The sequence below is a fragment of the Chenopodium album genome, chromosome 11 (assembly GCF_948465745.1).
Source record: "Chenopodium album chromosome 11, dcCheAlbu1.1, whole genome shotgun sequence".
In the NCBI taxonomy this organism is placed as follows: domain Eukaryota; kingdom Viridiplantae; phylum Streptophyta; class Magnoliopsida; order Caryophyllales; family Amaranthaceae; genus Chenopodium; species Chenopodium album.
The window spans coordinates 37,909,610-37,925,939 of record NC_137844.1 but is presented as its reverse complement, the minus strand read 5'-3'; the positions used below and the strand labels follow the sequence as shown (position 1 = coordinate 37,925,939).

The window sequence follows — 16,330 nt, the reverse complement described above, 5'->3', positions numbered from 1 at the left end:
TATGTATACATATGCTTGATTAAGTGTAGAGAAATATAAAAAGCATGAATAAAGAAATTTGTGATTAAATTGATGAAATTTCTTATGAATGAATGATTATAAAATTCTACTTGTAATTGATAAGGAGAAAGATATTGTTGTAATGGGTTCACTAAGCAACCCAATAAACGTAGGGCATAGCCAAGTATTCAAGATACATCAAGAATCAAGCAAACGGCCTGATTGATACAAGTATAGTAAGAAAATCAAAGAGATCAATTAAGCGATTACATGCCAAAAAATACACTTGCTGAGCAAGGAAAGAATAATAAAGTCAAGAAGATCTTTCCATTTGAATATATTCTGATATCTTTGTAACCCTAGTTGTTCCTAGGTATAAATAGCAGAATTAGACATTGTAATACAGATATACGCACATTAATACAAGCAATGTACTTCGTTAATTCTCTCGGAAATGTGTCCTTTCTGATTAGGGAGTCTATCCTTATTCAGTATTGTATCTTTAAACTCTTCCTTTCACATTTTATCGTTTGTTTATTGCTTTATTCTTGTTCTTGGTTATTGCATTTGATATTAAAGGTTTGATTGTTATTACCCCTTAATCCCTAAGCAAATTCCTAGATCATCCCAACTAAGATTAGCCTAAACATTATCATTGGTAAACTAGTTTTGCTACTCCGGTCAGACGACTTTTAAGGGGTGATAAGGGAATTCCCCAACCCATATAAGAACCAAAAGTTGATTTTGAAAATTTGAGGTCATAAGGTGAAATCCTTATAGACTACACATGTACTGATGTACTAATGTATGTAACTTATAATTGGTCATTAGTTTAGATATATTTTATCGAACATCTTTTATATAAATTTGGGTGCATCCCGCACATAAAGGTAGGTGCATCCAAGTAGAGCTGGCAAAAAGTCGTGTCGTATGTGTTCGATTTCGTGTCAATTTTGTATTTTTTACAAAATCTATCAAAAACTATGAATTTGGGATAATTGCATAATTTGACCACTTTATCCAAACGGACCGTGTTCGAGTTGGTTATGTGTCGTGTCATGCCGTGTTGACTTTATTTTTTCTCTCAGTAACTTCGTGTTCATGTCGTGCCGATTTCGGTCGTGTTGTCGTGTCGTATCAGAGATTGCATGCCAACTCTACATCAAAGGGTAGGGGTGAAACTAATACAGTTCAAAATCAAAATCGAACCACAAAACAAACTGCATTATTGATGCGGTTTGTTTTTTTTTTTTTTTTTAATATGGTTTTGTTCGATTAGGGACATTTGAAAATTCCGGTTTACCAAACCAAAATTTTGACTTATATATATCTAAATTATAGCTCAATTTTGATTTTCTGCCCTACATATATAAGACCAAAAAAAACCCCCTAATCTATTCTTCTTCAATTTTATAGGTTTTGAAAATCAAGCCCAAAAAAATTACAAATCAAAGCCCAAAACACTAGGACTAAAAAATGCAATTTAGTCGCAAATTTTAAGATGCACCATGCATATACTTTTGAACATTTGGTTAAAAAATCTGAACAATTACAAATTTTGAACATTTAGTAAAAAAAAACTGAACATCGCCAATTTTGAACATTTAGTAAAAAAATCTGAACAATCGCAATGCACTACACCTATACTTTTGAACATTAAGTAAAAAAAAACTGAACAATCACAAATTTTGAATATTAGTAAAAAATCTGAACATTGCAAATTTTGAACATTTAGTAAAAAAAATCTGAACCATCGTAATGCCTCACGCTTATACTTTTGAACATTTAGAGTGTGTTCTATCCACCTGATTTTTATTGATATGAACTTATCTGGACTTATTTAAACTTACCTGAACTTATCTAAACTTATTAGACTTTATTAAAACTTATTTTAGTTGTAATTTGTACTTGGATAATCCTTATCAGAACATATTAAACCTAAACTGAACTTATCAGAACTTAACGGAACTTATCTGAACTTATTACACCTGAAATAAGTGAAAATAAGATGAACTGAACAGAACCTTTATAAAAAAAAATATCTAAATAATCGCAAATTTTGAACATGTAGTATATTACATACAACACTATATAATAAACATCAATTTTTTAAAAGAAACGTCTGACTCATAATACAATAGTTTTGTAATATAAACTAAACATTTACTACATATAAAATGAACATTTCTTTATCAAATATGAACATATAAAATTGCATATTTACGTTTGGTTTTTGTGAAGTGTTCATATATTTTTTTTTACTAATGTTCATTTTTTGTAAAGTGTAGAAATTTTTTTTTTACTAAATATTCAAAAATATAGACGTTGCTGCACATAATGACAATTGCAATTTGGTTTTTTTTACTAAATGTTCATGCTGCACATGATGACAATTGCAATTTTTTTTTGTATGCCGAATTAAAAACGGTGTGGTTTGGTTTGGACTGAATAGTAATATATATAGTGTGGTGCCGTTTGAAAAATCTCAAACCGTATCAATATGATTTGGTTTCGATTTAGGCTATAAACCACACCACAAATCGAAATAGGGTTGTTTTTTAATTTGTTCATTTGGTATATTGTTTATTATTCACTTCAAGATTATAAAATGAACAAAAAGTATTAAATGAGCAAAAAATGCCCTTAGGTGCACACCTTGCACTCGGGTGTATAAATTTATTTATTTATTTATTTTTATATTCCATCAGGATTAGAAGATTTACCAATTGGTACCATTTTTTCTTTTAAACGAAAAATGTGGAAGGATTTCAGTAATATCATTCATGGGTGAATCTCTAATATACCTCCGTTAAAACTTATGTGCAACTTTTACCAAAAATGTATGCTAAAAATTATGTGCAACTTCCCAAAATATTAACTATGTTTCTTAAAGTTCGACTGACTTACTATGCATGTGGGCAAAATTAAAAAATATCTTTGATCATATTTTATGATTTATACAATAGAAATAAATTAGCATGTGAAATCTTGTTAGATTCACCTTATTATAAATTTTCCAAATAACAACGTTTAATAATTTTTACTTATACATAGCCAAAGATATTTATGGTTAAAGATGTTTATTAAAGATTGTGCAAATGCAAAGTGGGTCAAACTTTCAAGAACAGATGGAGTATATAAGATTACTAATTACATTATAGTAAAACAAATATTCAAAGTATTGACCCAAAACATTATCCGGGCCAAACACTAGTTCATCCCTTGAAACAATATATATGCCAAAACTATCCTTGGAGGGAGTATCATTTTTTTGTTTTATACCAAATTAAAAACGGCTGGTTTGACTTGGATCGAATAGTAATATGGTGCGGTACAATTTGAAAAATCTCAAACTGAATTAATATGATTAATGTCGGTTTAGACTATAATTAAACCACACCGCAAATCGAACTAAGTTTGTTTTTTTAATTTGTTCATTTGATATACTACATATTTTTTGTGTATCCATTTTAAAATTATAAAAGGAAGATTTGTCAAAAATAAGTCAACCCTTGCGTGGTTAGCTCAAAATAAGCCAACCTTTCAATTAACTCAAAATAAGTCGACTTTTATTAGATATCTTCTCAAAATGAGTCAAAGCCGGTTAGATTAGAAGGTAACCGATAGTTAAGGTAAAGTGTAACATGTGTCATTATGTCATTGGTCATTCTTTTAAAAAAATAATTAAGATTAATTTTTTGATTAATTATTTAAAAAAATTCAATTTACAATTAAATAAAATTAAAAAAAAATTAAAAATCCCACCCCTCACCTTTCCAGTGACCGAACCTTCCTCCCCCGTCGGCGGTGACTCCATCCCCTCCCTTCCCCATTTCCGTTCCTAAACCTAACCCTCGAAACCACCCTAAACGACAACCAAACTCGTTTAGGGTGAGTTCGGGGGTCGGGTTTAAGGTTTTGGAGTGACGTTTCTTGCTGGGTAAGGGTGCGGGGGGTTGATTCATGTGGGGGACGGGGCAGTTTCCGATAGGGGGAAAGAGGGAAATTGGTGGTGTCGGGGTAGGGGAAGCGGGAATGAAAACTGTTAAACTAAAGCAGGATTGGGTGGGGGAAAGGAAGGGGAGTGGGGTCGCCGGCTCCGGGGGATGGTGGAGGTCGCGCGACGCCGGGGGATGGTATGGTCATCGGCACCGGGGGATGGTGGTGGTCGGCAGCAACGGCCGCTGACAGTGGTTGGGGGGAAGGGAGTGGCTGGGCTTTTTTTTTTTAATTTTCCTAATTTGTTTTTTATTTAATATTTATAATTTGTTTATTTAATATAATTACAGAAATATAATTATAGTTTAGCTGTTTAACACTTAATTAAATTTAATGAAGCATTTTTAATTGAAAAACTAACTTGTTTTGTAGGTTGTAAGTCACTTGGCCTATTAAAAGAAAATACTTATTAAAGATCGACTTATTTTGAGTTAATTGAAAGGTTCACTTATTTTGAGCTAATCACGCAAAGGTTGACTTATTCTTTACAAATTTTCCAGTATAAATGGGCAAAAAGTATCAAATGAGCAAAAACTTTCTAAAACGGATGGATTATATAAAATTATTATGAATATTATAGTAAAACAAATATTCAAAGTGTCGACCAAAGACATTATCGAGCCAAACACTAAGCCAAACACTAGTTCGTCGCTTCAAACAGTATGCCAAAATCATCTTTGGAGGAAATATCATTTTGATAATGAAGTGTTACATAGGATTTTGAAGGACTTGAATACCACTAGTTTATGGCAAACAGTTTATATTTTGTTCTTTATTGATCTACCGACCTATGGTATCTATAGACGTGGAATCAAATAATTTGCCAGAGAATCGCAAGACAAGTGGTGTCTAATTTAAACATTAATAAAAGGAAAGAATGATACTTCTTGGATGGTTGTAAATTGGTCGTGCACCACTAGGAAAGGCAAAGAGGATCGACAACTTTTAACATTGATATTTTTACATTATTACGTTCCTATCGACCTCACTTCTTCCTTCCTATACACTCCCTTCAACTATGGTCACGTCGACATTGCTACTGTAGTGCGGAGTATTACTGTACCATATTCAATAGGGTGTGCATGGTCAGATTCGGTTATCTCTTATCCGTTGGTAATTTTGGGTGGAAAATTTTGATGATTTTTGAAAGAAATATGATTTTAATAACATTAGATTAGTTTTTTATTTATTATATTTTGAGTATGTAACTGATGTTATATAGTTTTAAGTAAAGATATATGATTTTTGAAAGATATATGATTTTTGAAAGATATATGATTTCAAAAAATCTTTACAACAGTATGAATTAAGCTCTTTCTCTTTGTTCTAAGCAACCAGCTCAAAAACACCCTCACGTTTCGTGAGTCCTAGGGTTTGAACCCCTTTTCTCTTTGTTCTTCTTCAGTTCTTCTTTTCAACCCCTCCAATCCCCTTTTTTTCCTTTCCATTAATTGTCTCCAATCCTTATCAACCGCTTGCCGATTGCTCACATGTTGAAGTGTCTTCAGTAAATGCTTCAAGTTACACCTGTAAACTTCTCAAGCCTTGCATGCAAATTTGTTACTTACTCATCAATTTTTCCTTGTTCTTTAAGGATTTGGCCCACCATTTCTTTTTTTATTCAAAACGTTTTTCTCATCTTTCCAGTTGGAATTTTCTACTTTCTTTAAGCTTTTCTACCCCTCGTTTCTCAAAACGTTTTTCTCATTTTCTTTGTTTAATATGGAAAATCATCGCAATTACCATGGACCAACCAAGCGTGGAGTTCTTGGTAGCCGTCCTTCAAGTCACAGATTACGTCCTCCTACCAAATGGGATAGCTCGATCATAGGAAGATTCCAAGGTCCTGAGCCTCCAGCTCATTCAACTGTTCAACACATCGTTGACACACGATGGATTAAGAGAGCTCCTATTCGGGTCAAAAGAATTGGGAACTTTTATGCTTTTGTATGCTCTAACCCAAGGGATGTCGATGCCCTGCTGGAATTGGATACCACTGTCATAGATGGGAGGTTGATTACCTTCCGAAAAGGTCTACGTGGACTTCTCCTTGCTGATCTTAACTTCGACTTTGCCAAGATTTGGATTAAGGTTACAGGTTTACCGCTTGATCATCTAGACCCTGAATGGGTTGTGGAAGCTCTTCGCTGTGTGGGCTACATTGTCAAGGTTGAAGATTATGGTGAAGAGGAGCCTTTCAATCCAAATTACAGAGCTTTAGTCATCGTTGATCTTTCGAAATCTTCATTTCCAGGATGCTTCCTTCCTACAGATATTCCAGGTCAGGCAATTTGGGTTTATTTTCAATACGAAGGTGTGTTTAAATGTTGCAAAAATTGTGGTTCTCTTGGTCATTATACTACCACGTGTGTGTTGACTGAATATGAAGCTACTCGTAGATTGAATTTGCGTTGAGTGTTTTATGCAACAAGGTTATGATGTTATTTTCGGCCCTCCTGGTCAACCCTTATTTACTAACCTTATTGAAGGATTGCCTGACTGGTATGTCCACCGCAACACCAAGGTAAATCTGCTGCTCCTTGATGATGGTGCTGCCCAAGGGGTTCAAGGTTATGGAGGGATGATGATCCGGATGGTGATTCGACTTATAATAATGATGATAATGCTGATAATTTCCATGATTTCGACCCGAACGTTCCTGGATTTTGCTATCACAACGCAGAGACTGTCTTCTTTGTTGACCCCAACGAAGGAATTGTTCCAGAATAGGGGATTCGGGTGCAGTAGGGGAATCAGGGGATTGTTGATATCTCGAGTGATGAAAATTCGGAGGAAGAGTTCGTACCAGTGCCTGAAAATTTTGAACAGGAAGGTAATTCTAACAACCTTATTCAGAGGGGCAATGGTACGCTAGATCCGAAAGGTAAGCAACCAATGGTGGAAGATAAGGTTAGGGCTCCCTTTATGCCTACTCATGCGCTACAAGACAGAGTTTCCCAGGCTACAAGGTATGGGCTTTATGATGACTCGTATACTCAGTTTACGGCTGCCTCGAGTGACAGTGATTCGGTTTCTCCTGGGGGTCTTTTTCGAATGTCTTTAGATGAGGCCTTGTTGTCTCCAACTGCTGCTCAACAACCGAATGCAACTATAATGTCATCCTGATCCACCTTTGAAATTGGTAAGCCATCAACTAGGCTGCACACCAACGTTCCTCACCTGTCTCTCCCTCGCAGGCCTCCCCTCCCTTGTTATTTGATGAATTTCAATGCCATCAGGATGCACATGCCTTGAATATTGCCTATGTGTATATTAATGGGGTTCGTACTCCGTTCCAGGAGGGAGTTCCGCAAGTTTGTAGGGACGGTACTTATTATCCCATTGATGCCGTGTTCCCGGGTCGGATTGAGCAGCAACTTGATGTTACCCGCTCTGGTGGGAAGATTCGTTCTTTTCTTACGTCGTTGAGGAATCGAAGCCGAGGTTTTCCAGTTTCTGAACCTCTTCACATCACGGCTCCAAATGTGGACTTACAGCATTCCTCACATAACACACAGGTTGTTACCCCAACCGAGAATTATCAGGTGCCGCACAACACTCCAGTTGTTTTGCCTACTCCGATGCAGGTTGATGCCACCAGTGGTTGGCCCCGCAAAAGGGCGCGACCGTTTGCTAGCAGCTTGGACCGATCTCAGTCGCTAGATATGCCTCCAGCCCTTCGATACTGTACTTCAAACTGGCTCCAAAAAAGACGCAGGTTATGTTTGGAGAGGTTAGAGTTGAAAGGGGGTTTCAATCTTTGGTCGGGGAAGAATGGCAACAAGGTTTTATCTTCTAAGTGCATCACCGATGTTACTAGGCTGATGATATGGGAGTAGAACCGGGGCTTGCTTCCTCTTCAAAGTCTCACAAGGGGTGCAAGGACCATTCTACAAGGGAAACGTCATGCTCCAAAGGTACTGATAGATTGTTGCAAGAGGCATAAGGTTACCACCTTTGAAGACTCTGATTCTACAGATTCTATTGAGATGTTTGATGGAAATACTTTTGATCAGGATACTAGTCACGCCAATTCGGGGATAGATTCCTCTAAATCTCCATGAAGACAATTGCTTGGAACTCTAGGGGGCTAAATGCTCAGGACTCTCCTAATCTCCCTTACCTTTTGTGGCTTTTTAATGTACATAAGCCTATGTTTTTGTTTATCTCTAAGACTAAGTGCTCGGTTAGTACATTAGCTAGGTTGTTTAGTTCTAGAAATCCTACTTTTGTTACTGGTGTTGACTCGGTTGGTTCTAGTGGGGGCCTAGTGGTTTTAGGTTGGTCTGGTTTGCCTATTTCATGTGTTTCTAAGACTCCTAATTTTGTCCATTGTGCTGTAAAGGAGCGGACTGGAATGATATGGAATATCTTTTTTGTGTATGGCCCGCCTGTATTTGAGGATAGATTTGTGTTTTGGAGTACTATGCTTCCACAAATTCAACATTTCCCGAATACCCTCCTTTTAGGAGACTTTAATCAGCTTGAACTACTTGAGGATAAGATGGGAGGGACCATGCACATTAGAGGTAGTGAGGTTTTCACAAACTAGAAGTTGGGCAATCAACTTTTAGATGTCCCTTTCTCCGGTCCTAGGTTTTCTTAGACGAATAAACGTCTTGGCAATGGCCTGGTTTTGGAACGCCTGGATAGGGGTTACATGTCGAATGATTGGTTTTTTCATTTTCTGGAAAGCAGGATTATTAACCAACCATTGGTAGCCTCTGATCATGCGGCCATTATTTTTACAAATGAAGTAGTTCGGAAACAAAGCAATAGACCATATCAGGTAGATAATTGGTGCCTGGATTTTGCAGAAATTGGTTCCATTGTCTCACAGACGTGGAATACACCTGTTGTGGGTTCTCCGATGTTTTCTGTTTCTAGAAAACAGGTCACAACTAGGAACCAAATGCGTCACTGGTGTTTACAAAACACCAAGCTCTGGGGGGGTTAACTGGAAATTGTTGACAGCAGAGTTGGCTACACAAGGCAGGTCTGCAGAGGACCTACCAACCGCTCATTCTTACGTCTCAAATGTGGACACGACTATGACTGTTGCATCCTTGAGTGTTGCATTTTGGCAACAACGAATGAAAGAAAATTGGGTTGCGTCGGGAGATCTCCCTACCTCCCTTTTATACTCAAGGGTGAAAATGCGAAAGAATAAGAATTTGATTCACACTCTTCAAAATGATGCGGGGGTTTGGCTAGAGGACAAAGATCAGGTTAGGGACTTGGTTGTGGATTCGATAAAAATGGTGTTATGCCCTGTGCAGGATTCAGATATAGATGCTGCGACGAACATGCTATTACAGGAACTTGATATTCCATCCTTGTATAGTCACCAACTGGCGCTTTTATCTAAACCTGTTACAGTAGAGGAGGTCGGAATGACCATGTTTAGCCTCAATGGAGATAAAAGCCCTGGCCCTGATGGTTTCACAGCTTCCTTGTTCAAAAAGCACTGGGATAAGGTGGGAAGTGAGGTGGTCCTAGATATCCAGAGCTTCTTTGCCACTGGTTATCTGCTAAAGGAATGGAATCATTCCATCCTGGTAATGATCCCGAAGATCGATGTCCCTGAAACAACTGCCCACCTTCGCCCTATTAGTCTGTGTAATACGGCTTACAAGTGCATTTCAAAATGTATGGTTAATCGTATGAAGAGAGCTTTACCGGACCTAATCTCTTTGTACCAGCACGCTTTTATTTCAGGGAGACAAATGACAGACAATATTATTCTGAGCCATGAGGTTTTGGATAAAATAAACAAGAGGACTACAGGGTATGACTACTTGGCAGCGGTCAAGATTGACATGAGTAAGGCGTATGACAGGGTTAATCGGGGGTTTCTGAATCGGGTTCTGCAGTGGTACGGTTTTCCTACAACTTGGTTATAGATGATCGGTCAGTGCATTTCAACGGTGTCGTACAATGTTTTACTGGATGGGGAGACGAGTTAACAGTTTAGACCTACTTGTGGGTTACGTCAGGGAGACCCATTATCCCCTTACCTCTTCCTGTTTTGTATGGATGTTCTGTCAAGGATGTTACAACAGGGGTGTGACATGAGGTACTTCGATGGTATAAAGCTAGGGCTTAGAGGCCCTTCTCTTTCTCATCTTTTCTTTGCAGACGGCGCCTTGTTGTTCTATAAGGCCAATGTTCACAGTACCCATGCCATTGCGACCGTTATTCACAGGTTCAGCAACATTTCGGGCCAACAAATTAATCTTGCCAAATCTCACTTTAAAATCAGCCCTAATACCCCGATTTCCTTGCAAACATCGTTCAAGGAAATTCTGGGCATGGCCAAGGTTGACCAGGTTGCGTCACACCTTGGAGTCCCTATTGACTTGGGGCGCCGCAAATCTGCCTCCTTTCAGTTCATCGTCGATAACATTGGTAAAAGACTGACGAGTTGGAATGCGATTGGTCTTTCTTAGCCACAGAAATTGATTTTAATCAACTCTGTTCTCATTGCAATTGACTCTCATGTTCTCAGCTGCTTTGAGCTGCCGAGTCGTATTGCTAATAAGGTGGACTCTCTTCTTGCTGCCTTCTTTTGGTCAAATAGGGAGAATAATGGTATGCACTGGGCATTAGAGACAAGGTTTGCATGCCTAAGGGTATGGGTGGTTTAGGGATTCGAAGTCTAGCTGCGTTTAACTCAGCTTTGCTTGTGAAACAGGCTTGGCGATTATTTCACAACCCACAACTCTTGCTCTCCAAGGTGTGTGCGGCTCGGTTTCACATCCCATTGGAAAAAAGGGTGGAGGTTTGGTATCGCAACAAGAATTTCTCTTGGGGCTTGAGAGGCCTAATAAGGGCGGGGAATACTCTCACCAAAGGTTGTGGGTGGAAGGTGGGGAATGAAAAGTCTATAGTATCAGGGAAGAATAGATGGATGGTTGGCAGAGTGCCAGAATATAATTCTACGATTACTTTGCGCCAAGCTAAGGACTGGAAGGCAAGTCACTTCATTTTCCCTTCTGGGTCTGAGTGGAACCTTGGCCAACTTAATTCAGCTTTTGTTCACTCTGATGCTTCAATCATTGCAAGTATGGAGTTACCTGGTGGCGACTCGGAGGATTATTTGTATTAGCGTTACCATAAGTCGGGTCGTTTTACCGTTAAGACAGGGTACGCTTTCCTCAAACTAACTAGTCTCTCAGATTCCTCAGAAGACATTTCAGGTTTGTACAAGATTTTCTAGTCCCTCAATGTAATGCCCAAGTGGAAACTATTTATGTGGAAGCTACTTCGGAATGGAATCGCTACAAAGACCAATTTGGGAAGACGTGGACTGGCTGTAAGTATACACTGTGATCTCTGTGGGACTCAGGTGGAAGACTTGCAACACTTGTTTAGGTTTTACAGTTCTGCACGCGATGCATGGAGGGGTGGGATTTTACGTATCCACTCAGAAGCTAATGCAGGCCAATCCTTTAATGATTGGATTCTGTACTATATCCGGCTGTTTCTAAGTCAGGATGGGTTTGATGGTCACAAAACGACCTTTTTCATCGTAACTCTTTGGGGGTTGTGGATTTCGCGTAATCATAGGGTTTTCAATACAGCGAGAGCTGATCCTTTGTCGACACCAGCGATTATATCAGAAGGTCTTCGCCAACAGGATATTTTTCCTACTAAGAAGTTAGGGGGTCTTCGCGCTTTACACCCTCCTGAATTGGTAAGTGAGTACCCTCCGGGGTTTTTACGTGCTGTTTTGCAGGACTCAGATTCTGGATTGTTGCTGCGTTAGACGGTAAACTTGGTGGATGGCTCGTGGAATAAACATACTCACAGATCTGGGATGGGCTGGTGTCCAGAGGTTGGGGAGTTTGGGGAGCAGGGCTGGCTAGGAGGGGCTTCTTCTGGGCTAGCTCAGTCTGCTCTACATGCGGAGTTGAATGCCTGTTTGAAAGGGCTACAATGGGCAGTCACAAGGTCGCTTCGTGCGGTTATAATTTATACAAACTCTACTACAGTTGTTCATTGCCTCCGGGGTGATCAAGACTCGGATATCTCTATCCGTTGGAATATTGCTCGTATTCGCCAATTAAGTAGCAGTTTTGAGTAGTGTGCCGTTCTCAAGGTTGATCGGGTTGTAGTGTACAGGGCTCACGTTCTGGCTACGACTGCGAACTCTAGTTTATCCTTTTTTAACTTTGTCCTTTAGTTTCTTGTTTAAGCTTTTGTCAAAAAAAAAAAAAAAAAAAAAAAGTAAAGAGTATTTTGGCCAATTTGTTGAAAAAAAGTTTTATATATGAAAAATAATTTGTTGTACACAATGTTAGCATTAATTTATAGTATATTTTGAAAATAATAGTTATCGGAGAAAGTAATTTAATGTTGTTGACGAATTATTTTATTTTATTTTTATTTTTTTTTCAGCAGCGTGATGTCAATTCAACGAGTGATACAACTTCGTGTTAATAGAAAAAGAATAATATTGACATAAATGCTTTAAATATTTGGGTTTCCACATCGGTCGTCCACCTTTTAGGTAACTTTTAGTGGTTTACCAAGTTAAATTACTACTTAACAAAAAATATTAATGATTGGTAATGTAGTGGTTAGAATAGCTTTTAGTGGTGGATTTAGCTTTTATAAAAAGTTAGAAATTTTAACTTTTGAACTTAGAAACAGCTTTTAAGGTAGCTGTTAGAATTTAATCTATATTTTTAAGAAAATAATGTTGACTTTTATGTATAACAGTTAGCCATCCACTACTTTAATCTATATTTATTTCCATAGCTAACAGCTACCTTCACGGTTATATTTTGCTGAACACGCCTAGTAAAAATTGTTTGCACACAAAAGAATGATTGAAAGAAATTTAAGGTAAAATTGGTTATTCAATGTCATTTACGTTAATTTTATAGCAACTTGGTGTCAATAATTGAAAAACAACATAAAATTGGTGCCAATGATGCTAATGAGAGTAATTTTTTTTTTTTTTTTAAGGTAAGGAGAAAGACCCTGACCGAACCTCAACCCTCACGGTTTTTTTTTTTTTTGGTCTGGTATTTGTGGGTCAGACACTTCGAGAGTGAGGGGGAAGGCTAGGGATTCCCACCTTCAAAATGTCTCTAGTGGTGATTGAATCCCCAACCTCAAGGTTGGAAGGTGACAATCTTATCATTAGACTACGCTTAGGCCCTATTCACTTCACCTTAAAAAAATAATATTAAGTAAAAATAATTTCAGTTCAGCAAAAATAAGTTAAGTTCAGTAAAATTAATTTCAGTTCAGTAAAAATAATTTTAATTTAGTGAAAATAAGTTCAGTTCAGTAAAACTCAGTTTTCTTAAAGAAGAATTATAATTTCAATTCAGTAAAATTAATTTCAGTTCAGTAAAAATAATTTAAGTTCAGTAAATATAATTTTATTTTAGTAAAAAATAATTTCAATTTATCAAAAATAAGATGAAGTGAAAGGAGCCTTAACTCGGTAAATAATGCTAATGAGAGTAATTTGCCTAAGGGTAAAACGTAGAGTACGCGGCATACACGAATCCCATGTGAAGTAAATTACGAAATCAACGCGGATAATCTATCTAACATTATCTACTTGTACATCTCGTACTAAAATGATTTTTATATCATCCTATCCAAAGTTTACAAGTTGCATAAGAATAAAAAGATTATAAAAATTTCTTAATATAATAAATGAAAAGAGATATTATTATTATGAGATTATTTCGACTAAAAAAAGAAAGAGAATTCGTTTTATGAGCCTATAAATACTTACCACCCCAAGATGTAATAATTCATTCATAAACCATATAATACATACATCATCAAATATCATCCAAATCACAAAGAAAAAATGGCAGGTTTCATTGAAAAGATAGGAGAGAAACTCCATATGGGAGGTGACAAGAAAGATGAGCATCATAAGAAAGATGATGGTCATCATAGCAATGATGGTGAACATAAAGAAGGAGGAATGATGTCTAAGATCCTTGGTCATGGTGATGATCATAAGAAACATGATGGTGATCATCATAAAGATCATGATAAACATGATGGTAAGGATCATAAGAAAGATGATGGTCATGGTGAGAAGAAGAAGAAAAAGAAGGATAAGAAGAAGAAGGAACATGGTCATGATCATGATGGTAGCAGCAGCAGCGGCAGCGACAGCGACAGCGATTAGATCATCGCCATCATCATCCGTTCGTTTGAGGTAGTTTTTTTTTTAACAAGGTGTTATAATCTGAAGATCGAACTTTAAAGTAATTTTTATGTCCGTATTAGTTGACTTTTAATCTGTAATGGATTTGTTTGTGGAAAAAAAATAACTATGGAATTATTTCAACTATTTTTTTAAAGGTATTTCATAATTAACACGTCTCATTATCACACCCAATAGATCTAATTAAATACATATGGAGTAGAGATTCGGATTAGTTGACATTTATAATTTAAAGCACTTTGTTATAAGTCGACACTACTCCATGAGCTATCGGATCTCATTTGATACTACCCCCATTTCAATGTAATGGTTGAACTTTGGATTTCTCATTTTGATGATTGTTTGTGATTTATGAAAAAAATTAGTTAGTTAACTGAGATCTTGTTATATTATTCTCAATTTGCAATTTAGATATCAAATAATATTGTATTTTTTACGGACTATATATTAACAAGTGAATGAATTTTTACATTGACAAGCATAAAATTAAAAGCGTAACTATGGTATTAATTCTAATATAATCTCAATGTTTTGCAGATTGTATGAAGTATGAGAGAGAATAAATGAATGGAGCTAGTAGAAGCCGTAATTACATTGTTTACACAGAAACGGAGAAATTACTTACGAGTTACCTCGTTTTAGCTATCCGTTTCTTAACATTGTTAGTAGGAAATTTCCTTTTTTTTTTTTTTTATTTTTTTTTATTTTTTTTTTTTATAATTGTGGAATTATCCATGAATATGTGTAAAAGCTCTTTCTTTTTTAAAGAAAAGGGTTTGTTCATGTAATCTTGTCTATTATTATAATAATATAAACACAATCTTATGTTTGCTTTATTTGAGATTGGTTCGTGTATTTACACACAATTTCTTTGTTTGGCTTAAGCAAATAAATTAATATATTGCACCGACTATATCGCACATCGGGGAGATCAGAAATTACAAAGTTGATACAAATTGCTTAGGTTTGTCTGGGGAAGGGAGGGAGTGAGTCGCCACAATTGATTATCCCAATGACTTAATAATATGATATAACCTGAACCGATCTATCTCGACTTGATTACTAATTTCTTATTCCAATGACTTAATAATATGATACAACCTGAACCGATGTATCTCGACTTGATTATTAATTCCTTATCCCAATGACTTAATAATATGATACAACCTGAACCGACCTATCATGACTTGATCACTAATTCCATAGACGTGTATTTTTTCTTACTTTGTTTTTTAAAGTGTTACAATTAATTAACATATAATTTTTGGAGGTTCAGGTGTTCAGCCTATATTTAATCATCTGATCTAATTCGATTATTTGATCTGAACTATATATCAAATCAAATATTTCAAATCTTTATTCACACTTGTACTTTAATTTGTAGTATACAAGTTAATTAAATGAGATGTTATGAAATTCGTGTTAATAGTGTACACAACTATACACTTTTCAAATATGAAATTTTTATAGTTTATGAATTATATTTAACGATTAATAAACACAAATAAAAAGATAAGGCATAATCTGATTTATTCTGATCAGCAAATGTTACTTCTGCTTCAGAATAATTAAAGCATTGCTTGTCTTTTGATCATTTCAAAATAGTTGATACACACTATTAGAAACCACGAGTAGTGATAAACCACTACCAGGTATGGGTTTATTGGGCGCATACCGGGGGCAAAAATGTAAAAATTCGCGTATTACTTACCATGTTGTAAAAAAGTAGTCTATCTCCTCTTAATTACAATATTCAACACTATAATAACAGTATACAAATCAAGAATAATAGTATACAAACCAATAATAACAGTATACAAATCAATAATAACTGAGCACCGACAAACAATTAATGTCGTGAATTTCGACCGATCTCAGACAATTTCTAGCATAGAATTCACCGTTTTTAATGGCTAGAGCCATAAGTTTGTGTCTCCAACAAGGAACTTGTCCATGTTTGAAGACCATGAAAATCAGCCAGAAGTATTCCATAGCATTGCTCACTCTTCTATTTTTGGGTTATGTTTTTTGGGTGGTTTCCGGTGATTTCTAACGAAGGTGGTTGCGTGTTTCTGATTTCGACCAAAGTGGTGGCTGGTGGGGTGGGTTCCTTGCTGTCGGAGG

At 36.4% G+C, this 16,330-nt stretch overlaps 3 protein-coding genes across 3 annotated transcripts; all 3 read left to right on the top strand.

The window, feature by feature from the left end:
• The first annotated feature begins 8,059 nt into the window (after nt 1-8,059).
• LOC145566583 (uncharacterized) lies at nt 8,060-11,107 on the top strand. The gene is made up of 4 exons (XM_081625956.1): nt 8,060-8,536; nt 8,817-9,874; nt 10,508-10,631; nt 10,694-11,107. Exons 1-4 carry the CDS (start codon nt 8,060-8,062, stop codon nt 11,105-11,107), a joined length of 2,073 nt encoding a protein of 690 aa, XP_081482082.1.
• Nucleotides 11,108-11,230: 123 nt separating this feature from the next.
• Nucleotides 11,231-12,085, top strand: LOC145566582 (uncharacterized). Its single transcript, XM_081625955.1, has 2 exons — nt 11,231-11,695; nt 11,768-12,085. The coding sequence occupies exons 1-2, from the start codon at nt 11,231-11,233 to the stop codon at nt 12,083-12,085; spliced, it is 783 nt and encodes a 260-aa protein (XP_081482081.1).
• A 1,690-nt stretch (nt 12,086-13,775) lies between these two features.
• LOC145568853 (uncharacterized) lies at nt 13,776-15,047 on the top strand. Its single transcript, XM_081628243.1, has 2 exons — nt 13,776-14,197; nt 14,744-15,047. The coding sequence occupies exon 1, from the start codon at nt 13,838-13,840 to the stop codon at nt 14,165-14,167; it is 330 nt and encodes a 109-aa protein (XP_081484369.1). The 5' UTR covers nt 13,776-13,837; the 3' UTR covers nt 14,168-14,197; nt 14,744-15,047.
• Nucleotides 15,048-16,330: the final 1,283 nt, after the last annotated feature.

What these genes read in the sequence shown, in the direction of transcription:
- LOC145566583 (XM_081625956.1), top strand. Translation starts at nt 8,060, where the DNA reads ATGAAGACAATTGCTTGGAACTCTAGGGGGCTAAATGCTCAGGACTCT. An exon ending in CTGAATCGGGTTCTGCAGTG is followed by an intron (nt 9,875 to 10,507) that starts GTACGGTTTTCC and finishes TCATGTTCTCAG; the next exon opens with CTGCTTTGAGCTGCCGAGTC. An exon ending in CAAGGTTTGCATGCCTAAGG is followed by an intron (nt 10,632 to 10,693) that starts GTATGGGTGGTT and finishes CTTGTGAAACAG; the next exon opens with GCTTGGCGATTATTTCACAA.
- LOC145566582 (XM_081625955.1), top strand. Translation starts at nt 11,231, where the DNA reads ATGCCCAAGTGGAAACTATTTATGTGGAAGCTACTTCGGAATGGAATC. An exon ending in CTTTACACCCTCCTGAATTG is followed by an intron (nt 11,696 to 11,767) that starts GTAAGTGAGTAC and finishes TTGCTGCGTTAG; the next exon opens with ACGGTAAACTTGGTGGATGG.
- LOC145568853 (XM_081628243.1), top strand. Translation starts at nt 13,838, where the DNA reads ATGGCAGGTTTCATTGAAAAGATAGGAGAGAAACTCCATATGGGAGGT.